The following is a 13,623-nucleotide window of genomic DNA, read 5'->3' as shown; positions in this document are numbered from 1 at the left end:
CTATTTATGTTCATTTATAGTTTGTTTTAATGACGCACTCAACAACATTTATTTATGGTTATATGGCATCAGATATATGGTAAATTAACACAGATATATTGAGGGAGGAAACCCGCTGTCACCTCTGCATTTGAAATATATTTTTCTATTAACAGCAAGTGATATTTTATATGCATCATCCCATAGACAGGATATCATATACAACTGCCCTTTGTGTACCAGTAGTGGTGCACTGGATAGGACAAACAGCATGATGATGATCGATCCTAAACATACCTCTCATCAAGTGAACGCTTTAACACTGAGCTACGTGTGATCCCCAAACTATTAATAAATGCACAACCAAATTTTATTTTTTTATAAACATTTTATTATATAAAATACTCATTTGAAAGGTTCTACTAATCGATAAATTGTACACAATACATAAATGTATGGTAACAGTATTTAATGTATGGAAAATAATGGAATTTCATTATAAATATTTATATAAGTAATATAAACAATCCCGTAAATTTACTTCACGGGATAGAATCACGATATAGCCAAACTAAGAGCTTCAATAAATTTTGGTAGTTTTTCTTTGTTTACAACTATATATGTATCTTTTCAGTATAACAATTAGATGATTTATTAAAATGCTTTGACTAGGGTAGATTTTAATATTAATAACGATGACCTATATAATATATATGCATTAAAAAAAAAAAATGTTTTCTTTAAAATTGAAGTTACAATAAATAAAATAAATAATAAATATAATATATATATAAATATATATATATATATATATATATATATATATATATATATATATATATATATATATATATATTACAGACTTCTTCCAGAGTATATATTTTCTTAGATAGTTTAATTATGCACTTAATGGTTATATTTGATTATCATCTTGAAATTAACCATTAACATAACTGAGTTTTAATATGTTTCAAAACAATGGGTACATGATTCTTGAACATGAATATGCATAGTACTAGGTTTGTGAACTCCGTATATGTACCAATATTCTGGTCATATTCTGTCATGTTTAGCATATAGCAGGTTTATCTTGTTTCCTTTCTATATACTAAAATTCTAATACCTTTCCATGACTGGTACATACTTAATAAATACTGCCCTGTGTATGGGAAAGTGTGTATAAAAGATCCCTTGCTACTTTATTGAAACAAGTATGGTAGCCTTTGTAGCAGCAGCAGGTTTCATCTTTCTCTCGATTAAGTTTCAAAGTAACTAGTTATAAAATGTCCTGAGGTGTTATTAAACAAATTGGGCCAAATTTATGAATCCTGTTTTTCTTAAACACAGTGTTTAACCATTGTAAAATACTTATAGTAAAACACGTTTTTAGGTCAAAAATAGGCGGCGTAAATTTGGCTCACGTTCTTTTTCCTTTCCAACATTTCAGTTGTAGCCGTTGAGATGGATGTGGATCCTGGTGTGTTTAACGACAGTGTGGTCGACCTGATCAACAAGCTGTGTAAACTTCACCTGCTAGACAAGGAGCGGAGAGCATACCTCGTGCAGCCCAGATACACCACAGACCAGGCCTGTCTTAGACTGAAGAAGAAAGCCTACGACACACTGTTTGAAAACCTCAAAGGAAAACAAAGGCAAGCTTCTGTTGTCTGGTCCAAAATATACTGATATCCAAAAGAAACTATACAAAAACTAATTTATTTAATTTCCTTTATAATTTAAATAATGGAAATATAACTGTGGTTAAATATTTTTCTGTTTTATAGGAATACAATTTGTTCCCAACATGCCGAAACACCACTCTCATGAATATAAATGTTTTAGACATGCAACTTATTTTGGGTTTTCTTCTGTAGTCTCTTAGAGTATTGGTATAGTTTCTTTTGGACGTCAGTATAAATAGAAAAGAAAAAATATAAATAGAAAAGAACATTTAATTTGTGTCTATAGATATAAATTTGCATTGTTCACCTCCTTATTCGCCTCCTTAAATACAGTGAAACCCCTCTAAACCGGACAGCCAAGGAAGCAAGTAAAAAATTTGGTCATACGGAATATCTGGTTTAGAGAGGATCTGTTCTGAACTAATATTTAAAATTGGACTCAGAACATTTAGCATTTAATTTGTATCTACATAGATTTGTACTGTTCCAGGCCTATCTCTATATAAAAAGCTGTTGCAAAATATTTTACAACAACATTTTTATGATTGTTGGATATTTATTTTGTTAATATTGGTATAAATTGCTATCACAAGATATGAATTTCAAGGGCTGCTGTTTTTCTTAAATAGTTTGAGTTAAAAAATACAGAAATAATTTTATTTCAATTCTGTTAATGTTGTAGGAAATCCCAGGCTAGTAGTGAGAATTCCCTGCCGGTGCCCAAAGATGTGGATGGGATTCTAACACACTCTTATCATCTTCGGTGCTGTCGGCGCTATGATGATGCTGACAGACTGGAACAGTTGCTGAATCGGCTGGGAGATACATGTGATAATACATCAGGTGAATATAAGAATACTATTGATTAAGATAGAGATCCATTTGAATGGGTTAAGTGTTCCTGCCATACATTGATTTGGCATTCATCTGACTTTAAGAAGTTTGATATAGCTCTGTAGTAGAGCAGTTACCAGAAGTACTACAGGGTATGGTTTGTTAGATTGATTGCCTTCAATGGTATTGTGTTTCTTGTTGTCCCAACTAATGGGATTTCAAAGACTGGTGTCTTATCTATAGTACCTAAGCCAAAATGGAAAAGGCTGCCACAACTGGCTACATTTGTTATTATGGTTTTATTTATAGTTTAACCTTTCTACTTTTAATGCGTTAAGCAATTAATTAATATATACAACAGCTCTGGGGCCTAATTCACTAAACTCTTGCAATTTTGCAATCTTGCAGTACTATGCTAAGAGACCTACAAAGAGGATACTTTGTTATCTAACAGAGCCTAAGAGAACTTTGTGAATTAGGCCCCTGCTGTATGACTCAAAATAACTTAGAAATGTAAACTGACAACTTGTTTCAAGATGGCATCTTATTATATTATTCTCCCAAATCATGGAGTAGAAGTTGACCTGTAATGCTAAGCCACCAGTTTTAAGAAGTCATTTCTCACTTCCTTACATGGCTGCTAACTTATGTCTATCATGTTTAACTCTGAATATATGGGTGATCTGTTTAAACACTGATGTGCTTTATTTAGATTCTCTCCATGACAGAGATGAGGTGTCCAAAATCTTGCAAGTTTTCGTTTTACTCAGAGGAAGTGGAAGTGAATATGAGAAAGATATTCTTGGACACGGGAAACAAGTCTTTCAGAAACTAGTCCTGGATAAGGTATTACACAAATAATTACAATATTAACTACATTTTTTATATATTATATATATTTTAACAGATAAATTATACTGATGGAAAGAAATAAAGGATCACACAGATAGCAACAAGAAATAATGACTGCATCAAAAATTAATTCATATTGTCCGAAGTTGACTGGGAACATATAGGCAGCACATTCAAAACTACAGACATTCAATCCCACATTACAACTTGGTAGGAAATACAGACATTATTACGCTAGTAGTGAATTGAATTTGGTCTACAAATTGCTGTGTTCCCTCAATTTCCATCAGTATACATATAATAAATTACATGTAATAAATTTGTAGATACTGCATTTAAATTTGTGAGAGTGTGTGTGTGTGTGTATGTGTGTGTGTGTGTGTGTGTCCACGCATGCATTGGTATAGGCTTGTGTGTGTGCAAACATAATCTTTATCTTTATTAAATTACAATATGTATTTAAAAATCATTTTATTTCCTTCAACTTTGTATGTAATATTTTAGCAATGTTATAAAGTTGATAATAACATTTGACAGTGTTCTGATGTTGACGACAAACCTATCTATTATGGAGAAAGCAGAGTGTACCGGCCAAACTGCAGGTTCTACATGCATTACCACAAGTATGTATTAATTTACTTTCATTCACTATCACAGCTTAATTGCCCTTATCACTAACATTTATTACTACTGGATCCATCATTGTGTTTATGACAGTTCATGTTGTATTGATCGAAAGTTTATTTCACAAGACAAATCATTGTTTTATTGTTCTTTTACAGTTAGTTTCTTTTGAATGTTGATATATATAGTTAATGAATACATTTTATCTAATTTGTTTGTCACATCAAATTAAATGTTGGCTTGTCAAGCATATTAGGTTTAAATGCAAATAATTCATAGACATAACTAGTTTTTTTATTTTAAATTCCATTCTCTTAATTTTCCATAAAAAATCGTATGCATCCTGTTTTGAGCTTTGAGGGGTTACTAGTAGTTATCTGGAAATTATGGCATATGCAGTGGGCCAGAACCCCCCCCCTCCCTCCTATATGCATACACATAAAATACATTATTACAGAACATAAATGACAGAATGACAAGTAATTCAAGTTTAATTGACACATCAAAAAACATGTACATGAAATGTGATACAAAATTACTAAAGTTACATGTACTGTGTTGTTTTCACTTTTCGTGCCTCTAAGTGTGCATGCATTTATACTCAAATTGACAATATAATGGCTTTACGTACATACGCATTTGTCCTGACCCCTCCCCCGTATACGCACAGTGTACATATTATTCTGTACCACCCTCCTACTTAAGTGCCGTACGTACTATATGGATGGCCCCATATACAGGTTTGCTAACTTCAACTAAATTAATTTTCACTTCCTTGCAGAGAATTGTTTGAGTCACAGTTCCAGACGGTTAACATAGAAAAACAAACAGAAGTACACAAAATGAATGTAGGTTGTACTTGGTTATGAGCAATTACTGCTCAGTTTCAATAAAGAATTTAATTTTTGCATATTTTAATTTAAAATTTGAGTTTTGAATTAGTAGTTTTGATATATATACTTGATTATTATGTTGTCCATAAAATGAAATAGTAATAATTATTAAAATGTGACTATCAAAGTATTGTAATGTCTATTTCCTAATTTATAAACTAGAGGGATGTAACCGTGAGTTATTTTAATTTAAACAAATGTAAATAATTCTTTTGAAGTGCATTTATTATGAATATTTGCATTGTGATATTTGCATTTTGGTTGCAGTTTAACTCTGGTTCTGTTATCCTGGAATTTAAAGAAATATGAATTATCCTGAACTTTAATATCTGATCCATTTCTTGATCTTAATATAAAGATAATTAAAATAAAATTCTGTATATATTCTATCTTTGTTTTTCAGATTTTTGAAATGACACCAGGAACTGGGTTAATTGGTCATGGGTTGTTCAGAACGACGGTATGCATTGTTGTTTATGTGAAAGTGAAAGTTGTATAATTCTATTTAACATGTAAGGTCCTCATAAAACAGATTCACAGTATATATGAGAAATAATGACGTGGAAAACGATGCATCATCTTCACTTCTATAAATGTTTCGATGATGCCGACCGACTGATTTCAATAGTTATCAAATCAGTTGATATATGTGGATGTACCTAAGCATTTGTACAGATAGTGTATGAATAGTGGAATCGTAGGAAAGCAGCGATAGACATCTTGAATTCAGTGGGACACAGACTTGATTTAGTTAAAAAATCTATTCATTGAATAGTCGAGCTTTATGTAAGAATTTTTATTTTTTATTTTTATTTATCAATGTATAACAGTCACAAATTGTATAAAATCACACCTGTCCATTAATATTTTTGTGTCACTGAAAATACAAGACAAAAGTAAACCATGTGATGAATATTTTCAGGGCTTGTTAAACACGAGAGATGAAATGGAGACCAAGATGACATTGTTTGGCGGTCTCACACACAGCAGAATGACTTCGCTTGACATGCGACTCGAACTGCCAGATTTACCAGAAGAAGGAGAGCAAAGGTTTGCTTTTAATGGAGCCCATTTGCTCGTGGCTTTTAATGTTTGAATGAACAGAATTGATTGATATAATTTCAGTGATATTAGTTATAAATTTAATGTAATAAATGTTTGAGAAGGTTAGACAATAGGTGTTATTTTTTGGCAGCAATTGTGAATATTATTCAGTTAAATCTAGTTTAAAATTTTATGTTTAGTTTTGTTTCTCAGACAGTATAACAGCTAGGTCTAAGGTCAGTAAAACTATATTCACCATAGAAAAAATGGGTCACGGCGGTGCCCAGTGGTAAAGTGCTCGCTTGATGCACGGTCGGTTTGGGATCGATCCCCATTGGTGGGCCCATTGTGCTATTTCTCGCTCCAGCCAGTGCACCACGACTGGTACATCAAAGGCCGTGGTATGTGCTATTCTGTCTATGGGATGGTGCATATAAAATATCCCTTGCTGCTAATCGAAAACAGTAGCCCATGAAGTGGCGACAGCAGGTTTCCTCCCTCAATATCTGTTTGGTCCTTAACCATATGTCTGAAGCCATATAACTATAAATAAAATGTGTTGAGTGTGTCCTTTAATAAAACATTTCCTTCCTTCCACAGAAAAAATAACACTATTTTTCATTTATCACGGTTGCACATTTTGTTGCTTTATAATAATTTGATAACAACAATGATTGTTTTTGCAGAGCTCCAGAAATCAAAATACCAAAATGCCATTCTGAGGTATGTCATAATTCTGTTAAATTTTCTCTTAATGTCTAATATGAAATTTGTCCTGTATATTAGTTGATTTTGATTTTGCTGTATTTTCTCCTTCATGTTGTAGAGTAGACAGCATCTCTCTACACCTTTTTCCTGTTTGTAAACTTGTACTTATTCTCAGGAATTTTTATTTTATTTTGAGAAGTGTGTTGTGTCACCATTTGACCAAGTGACATGTCCTTTACAAGGTATTCATTAAATCATTTGTCTTTCAGCTTTCTGATGATGAAGGTTTTATTTCTGATATCTCGTCATCGGTCACCACACTGGCTGAATCTCCTGTTGAGGATGACATTTGGGAGTGTGCCCTGACGTACACACCCAGCAAACACTACACATGGGAGAGAATCGGATGGTACATATACAGATCATACGTTGTCTTCGCTTCCTATTTATTGCATGAGTTTATTTTGCGCAATAATATATACCATGCAAAGCAGTGATATGTTCTTTCACAAAATAAGTGCAATAAATAGAAAGCTAAAACAAAGATATGTCAAGTTCTGTATTTATTACATACCTTCTTTTATGTTTTACAAAAACATTTTTAATTTAATGTCATAACAACACTTTGTTAAATCTATGATCAAAACTCCTTTCATGGATTTACATAATGTTATGAATCATACTCGGTGGCAGCATTGTGTAATGTTTCAAATATGATGTGATGTAATTTGTAAATTATATATGACGTCGGCAAATAAAAGGAGCTAACTGCATTAAAAATAAAAAAGGGAATTCCCCATTTAAAAGTTCTGGTCCAGATTGCACATATGTGCGATACAAGATAAATTTATCTCACGGTTTGAAAATGTCTTTATCACTATAGTAAGATTGAATAGATGTAATAAAAGACATTACTATGCAATGCTTCATTTTTTGTTTATATTACTGTCTCTGTCTGTCTGTCTGTCTGTCTCTCTCTCTCTCTCTCTCTCTCTCTCTCTCTCTCTCTCTCTCTCTCTCTCTCTCTCTCTCTCTCTCTCTCTCTCTCTCTCTCTCTCTCTCTCTCTCTCCCTCCCCGTCTGTCTGTCTGTCTTTATCTCCCTCCCCTCCCCTCCCCTCCCCTACCTTTGTCTTCCGTTGTCCTTTTCCATGTTTTTTTAAATATATTTTAAGTCATATTATTATGCACCTTTCAAATACCTTGTTTTACTACAATCAGTAATTAGATTATAATTTCTTTTTTTTTAATTTTACAGTGAGCCAGGTCAAACTGAAGGTCCATACATAACAGAGGCAGGTGCTGTTGCCGTGGATAACTGGTATCGGATGATGAGGTGTAACGTCCAGCTCATGTGTCCAGAAGTGGACTTGCCGCCACATGTAGAAATCTCTCAGCACAGTCTTGTTGCTGACCTGCTGTACCTCCTGATCGGAATCCCATCAAACACATTTGCCTTTGATGAAGTAAACACCTTACTGTCAGTATGAGTTTAGTATTTACCCTACGCCTCTAAGCACAATAATTTATAGAGCCCAGGTTCCCTATGTTAAATTGTAGCCTGCATGTCTGGCAAACCAGTTGTCGAAATTACATTTTTCCCACTCTGAAATTTCTAATTTCTTCATCATCCTGAGAGTCCTCTCATAATTAATATTAAACTACAAGGAAGGAATTTCAGTTTCAAATATTCATACATTGAAAAAAGCGAGATGAGAATATATTTTAATTAGTATAGTTTAATATTAATCTGGGTTGGTTTAAAAAGTTATTTTTATTTTGTACCCATGTGTGCTCTTCCTCATCATGGTGCAGGGGTGGCAACATTCTCAAGGTTTCTTTGAGATATTCAGTATCTCTTGGAAATTTTAACATTTGTTCTTTAATCATATTTGATAATGTTTCAAAATTTCTTTTTCGTTTTATTTTAATAATTCAGTGTCATATTGGTTTGTTTACCACAGCTGCATACACTGTTTACATTGTCTGACCATAGCATGTATTTTTAATATTTAATATTAATATACTTCATTGGGTCTTTCATAAATGCAGCTCTTTCATAGCTGTCAACACTATTTTATTAATAATTTTGGAATTATAATTTGTTTGACACCCAGTGGCCCATTTGTTTTTGTGCTGGGATGTTGTTAAACCATTCGTTCTTTCGTTCATTCATTCATTCATATTTATTTTTGAAGGGAAATCAGGAGTTCTCTCAGAGACTTGGTATCTACATATCTGGCATTACTCCTGACTCACTACAGAGCCTGTTGGAGGAGTTTCTCGAATGCGGCTCCAACTACTACCGACTGGCCGTGTTCTCCAGACCCCCGGTCCTCGATTCATTCTACAGCGCTGGCCTCATATTCCAGGCCTTCACCAGCGCCATTCGGAAAGTCCTTCAGATATACCGTGCAGTTATTCTGTCCATTCCCAAAACCACAACCGTCATGCAGCTGAAGCTTAACGCAAACAGACTGATCACACAAATTAGGTCAGTTTACTGCGCTTGTTTACATCAATTTATATCATTGAACTGACTATACCTGCAAATATTTTTTTTTTAAATATTGGCAAGGCTTGAAATATTTTATTTTATGGAATGGAAAGCAATCTCTGCTTTTAACATTTTAATCTGAAAACAAAATCATAGATTTTGATCAAACAATTACAGATCAGTTAAATTTTACTTTAATTTTATATAAATTTAAACTAAGAATTATTATTATTTTTTAAATATCTCATATTGGTTGTTCTAATTTCGGTAATCTGAATAGGAAAAGGATTAAGAAAGTTTGTTTTGTTTAAGGACAACACTAGAGCACATTGATTAATTAATCATCAGCTATTGGATATCAAACATTTAGTAATTCTGACATGTAGTCATCAGAGAAAACCTGCTACGTTTCCTAATGCAGAAATGGATCTTTTATATGAACTTTCTCACAGACAGGAAAGCACATACCACAGCCTTTGTCCAGTTGTGATGCACTGGATGGAACGAGACAAATCCCAATGAGTTGAATGGATCCACCAAGGTGGTTCGATCCTGTGACACAAGCACCTCAATCGAGCACTCGACTGACGGAGCTAAATCCTACCCCAATTGATGCTTGTGAAACTGATTATCAGAAAGCATATTGTCTATTTTGAATGGCAGTTGCCTTTTGCTCCCTGTCAATTATTGAATTATGTTGGCTACAAACAGAGAGTTCATTTATAAACTGGCTATGAATTTATATAGGTTTGTTGAAAGCAAAGTACCAGTAATGAGTTTTTCTTTTATTTAATAATACTTTGTAAAAATATCACAATACATTATTCACAATCTTCGGAAAATATTGAAATTTAATGCAGTATTGTTCACATAGTTGTTCATATATGGAGCGAGACGTAGCCCAATGGTAAAGTTCTCACCTGATGCACTGTCGGTCTAGGATCAACCCCCATTGGTGAACCCATTGGGCTAAAGTCTTGTTCCAGCCATTGCATCATGACTGGTATACCAAAGGCTGTGGTATGTTCTATCCTATCTTTGGGATAGTGTATAGAAAAGATCCCTTGCTATTAATAGAAACATGTGGGTTTCCTATTTTAGACTATATGTCAAAAATTACCAAATGTTTGACATCCAGTGGACGATGATTAATAAATCAGTGTGCTATAACTCTTTCCATTTACATATCTTCATTTTATTACATTGACAGTTGGGATTACTGTTGAATACATGTTGTGTTGATTTTCAGATACCTGTCCAAGTTGTGTCGATGTGAGTACAGGACGACGGAACCAGTCGCTGATCAACCTGCTCTTCCAACTGTAAGTCGACAAGCCCTCCATTCACTGGACAGACAACTGACCTTAACTCATTTATTTTTTACAGACAAATACTTTTCTTTTGATGTTTTTTTTGAAAATAGCTTTTTCAAAAAACAAAAGTAACATGCCTACAAACTGTCATAAGTGGTTGTTTTAAAAGATGTTTTTTGTTTTCAATTTATCAATCCGTGACGGTCACAAATAGTATAAAATAATATAATTTTCTTGTCCTTTCAATATCCATATTCTTTAATGAAGGTAATTTTGAATGTTTTATTGAAAGAGAACATCCGTTACTTCCAATCAGAATTAGTATATCATATAAGAGCAGAAAGTATCATATTATATTGTTTATGCCATTCCATGTTTTGGGTTTTCTTCAGGGTATTCAACTTCTGTCGGTGCTCTATAAGGAGACGTTGGAAGCTAACAGCACAGACAACTATCCCATGATGCTCTCCATCTTGCAGATCACTAGTGCTCCATTCACAACGTAAGTGTAGTGCTGGTGAATAAACCATGGTTACCATGTTGTCAGAATTTAAAAAAATAAAATTCTTCATAACATAAAAGAGTAGTAGCCCATATGTGCGGGTTTCTTCTCTTAATTATCTTTGTAGTCTGACACCATATAACCATAGTTAAAATGTATTGAGTATGTAGTTGAATAATAATTTTAAAAATTCCTCTTGCATGACATCTGCCAAGTCAGTTTCAACATAATTGCAATTTTTCTGCCACTTTGAATGTAGAAAATGTTAATTTTTAACTTCTGCAAACCATTTTATATACTACAGCTGTAACCATTTATTATCGTTCTCTACTTTTTATATTTAATACAACTTAATACCGATGTTTATACTGTTTGTCTTGATTGTGATGAATTGTTTTTTGTTGTTTCTTTTTATTTAGATTTATTCAAGACTGGCTATTTCACGGTAGTTACCATGATGTATATGGAGAATTTTCTATTCATTTCAACCAAGATTATTTAAAATGTCGAGGTAATGTTTTAAAAGTTAGTCACATTTTAGCTTCCTTTATTCTTTCTTCATTATAGCCATCTAATAAAAATTTTACATGAAGATTGACAGTTACAAAGACAGTTTCGGTCATTGCATCACTCTATTCTTTTTAATTATTAATATTACTTTTTCTAATCTGCTAAATCCATCAGAAATGTTTCAAGTGAGATACCTAAACAAATTTTTAATTAATTGAAATGGGGATTTTTTTTGAAGATTTTGTTTCAGTGCATAATTTGTTCTCCATTGAATCACTTCTACAATGAAAAATAGAAATTTCAGTAGTCAGTAATGGCATGTGAATGACCACAAACATATATTAATCTCAGGCATGTGTGAGGGTTCTCTTGAGTTAATTGTGGAATTATTTTATGTTTACCTTCTTTATACATTTTCAGACAAGTTGTTTTGGACCCACGCCTACACGTTGGTTTCGACAAACGCTGAAGAAAGTATGCCACTATTTCTGAGTGACCTGGCCAGGGACATATACATCTGTGGTAAATCTATCAACCTCATGAAGATCTGTTGTCCACAGGTCAGTTTATCTATTTATGTCACGGTTTATTGGGATTCTCTCCAAATGGTCATGGAATGTGTTTTGTAATACTGAGCATTTTTGATATGTTTGGTTTTGAGGGAGATCAACAATATATCTCTATCAACTGAGGGTTGTAAAACATGGTGCCCCTTTTTTGAACAGACTGCATTAAATGTTTTTTAATTGGTGATTAAAAGATAATCTAATGTAGATGGAATAAATTCAGAATTTGCTTTAAGAAACTATTTTGGGAATATTTGCTTTTTGAAGACTACTGCAGTTCATTTCTTTATCCTTGAGAAGAACAAATTTAATATGTTTCATGTGATCATCTTGCAGCTTACTAATCACCTACTGATCCAACTGGAGGAGACTATAGGTTTTATCTCGGTCCTTCTGTCTGTCTGTCTGTCGGTGTGTGTGTCTGTCTGTCCCACATATGGTTTTCCTGAATGTTTGTTTTCACAATGCATTGAAATATTAAGCTGAAATGGTGTGTATAGCTTTATCAGGTACTGTTACAGATCGAGTTTGACTTTCATGCTGATTTATACATGTTTGACAGAGTTATGGCCCTTGAACTTAGGAGATACGAAAATTTGTTGGGCCTGGTAGGAGACATATATTGCTTGAGCACTACTCTCAGAATGCTTGTGTTTTTATCATCAGACAATGAGAATACTGTCATGTGACCTGACTAGTTTATCATTTTCTTCAGCACTTCATCTGTCATGTGACCAATGAAAATACTGTCATGTGACCTGACTAGTTTATTGTTTTCCTCAGCACTTTATCTGTGATGTGACCAATGAGAATACTGTGTCATGTCACCTGACTAGTTTGTTTTCTTCAGCACTTCATCTGTGATGTGACCAACGAGAATACTGTTCTGTGACCTGACTAGTTTATTGTTTTCCTCAGCACTTCATCTGTGACGTGAACGAAGAAGACATCCCTCACGTGCGACTGACATTCTCTGAGAGAGAGCTCCGCTCGGCCGACAACGTCTCCAGTGTCTACTACAGCAAGATGAAACAGAGGGTCCAGCAGCTCACCATATCCAGGTGAGTTGGCATTTAAACATGTGAATTTGCATTTGAACTGGTGAGGGACGGGACATAGCCCAGTGGTAAAGCACTCGCTCGATGTGTGGTCGGTTTAAGACCGATCCCCGTCGGTGGCCCCATTGCGCTATTTCTCGTTCCAGCCAGTGCACCACGACTGGTATATCAAAGGCCGTAGTATGTAATACCCTCTCTGTGGGATAGTGCTTCTAATCGAAAAGAGTAGCCCATGAAGTGGCGACAGCGGGTTTCTTCTCTTAATATCTGTATGATCCTTAACCATGTCTGACGCTATATAACCGTAAATAAAATGTGTTCAGTGTGTCGCTTAATAAAACATTATTAATAAAACATTTCTTTCTTTTTCTTTTTTGAACTGGTGAGTTTGCAAAGAAACAGGTTAGTTAATTAGTTCATGTGTGAGGAAGTTAACTGAAATATAGATTACGTAAATATTTTGGCAGTTTATGTAATAATATGGCTTTTCATTGATATCATGTAACAACATAGCACGAATATTTTTTTAAACGCTGTTATGTAAAATATAACTGAAATATTTT

The 13,623-nt window shown here is 33.7% G+C and overlaps 1 protein-coding gene across 1 annotated transcript in view; it reads left to right on the top strand.

Annotated features, from left to right (window-relative positions):
* Positions 1 to 1,440: 1,440 nt before the first annotated feature.
* Positions 1,441 to 13,623, top strand: part of LOC121368515 (gamma-tubulin complex component 6-like) — a 35,310-nt gene continuing 23,127 nt past the window's right edge. The window contains exons 1-16 of the mRNA XM_041493251.1: positions 1,441 to 1,631; positions 2,344 to 2,504; positions 3,208 to 3,341; positions 3,885 to 3,970; positions 4,753 to 4,819; positions 5,268 to 5,324; positions 5,787 to 5,914; positions 6,595 to 6,631; positions 6,886 to 7,025; positions 7,873 to 8,080; positions 8,813 to 9,108; positions 10,361 to 10,433; positions 10,817 to 10,926; positions 11,346 to 11,437; positions 11,857 to 11,996; positions 12,921 to 13,063. Of these exons, the coding sequence (XP_041349185.1) occupies positions 1,441 to 1,631; positions 2,344 to 2,504; positions 3,208 to 3,341; positions 3,885 to 3,970; positions 4,753 to 4,819; positions 5,268 to 5,324; positions 5,787 to 5,914; positions 6,595 to 6,631; positions 6,886 to 7,025; positions 7,873 to 8,080; positions 8,813 to 9,108; positions 10,361 to 10,433; positions 10,817 to 10,926; positions 11,346 to 11,437; positions 11,857 to 11,996; positions 12,921 to 13,063 (2,063 nt within the window). The remainder of the gene's footprint in view (positions 1,632 to 2,343; positions 2,505 to 3,207; positions 3,342 to 3,884; positions 3,971 to 4,752; positions 4,820 to 5,267; positions 5,325 to 5,786; positions 5,915 to 6,594; positions 6,632 to 6,885; positions 7,026 to 7,872; positions 8,081 to 8,812; positions 9,109 to 10,360; positions 10,434 to 10,816; positions 10,927 to 11,345; positions 11,438 to 11,856; positions 11,997 to 12,920; positions 13,064 to 13,623) is intronic.

Source organism: Gigantopelta aegis, chromosome 3 (assembly GCF_016097555.1).
Source record: "Gigantopelta aegis isolate Gae_Host chromosome 3, Gae_host_genome, whole genome shotgun sequence".
NCBI classification, from domain to species: domain Eukaryota; kingdom Metazoa; phylum Mollusca; class Gastropoda; order Neomphalida; family Peltospiridae; genus Gigantopelta; species Gigantopelta aegis.
Note: the sequence above shows the minus strand (reverse complement) of the source record. Positions and strands in the feature narration are given on the sequence as shown.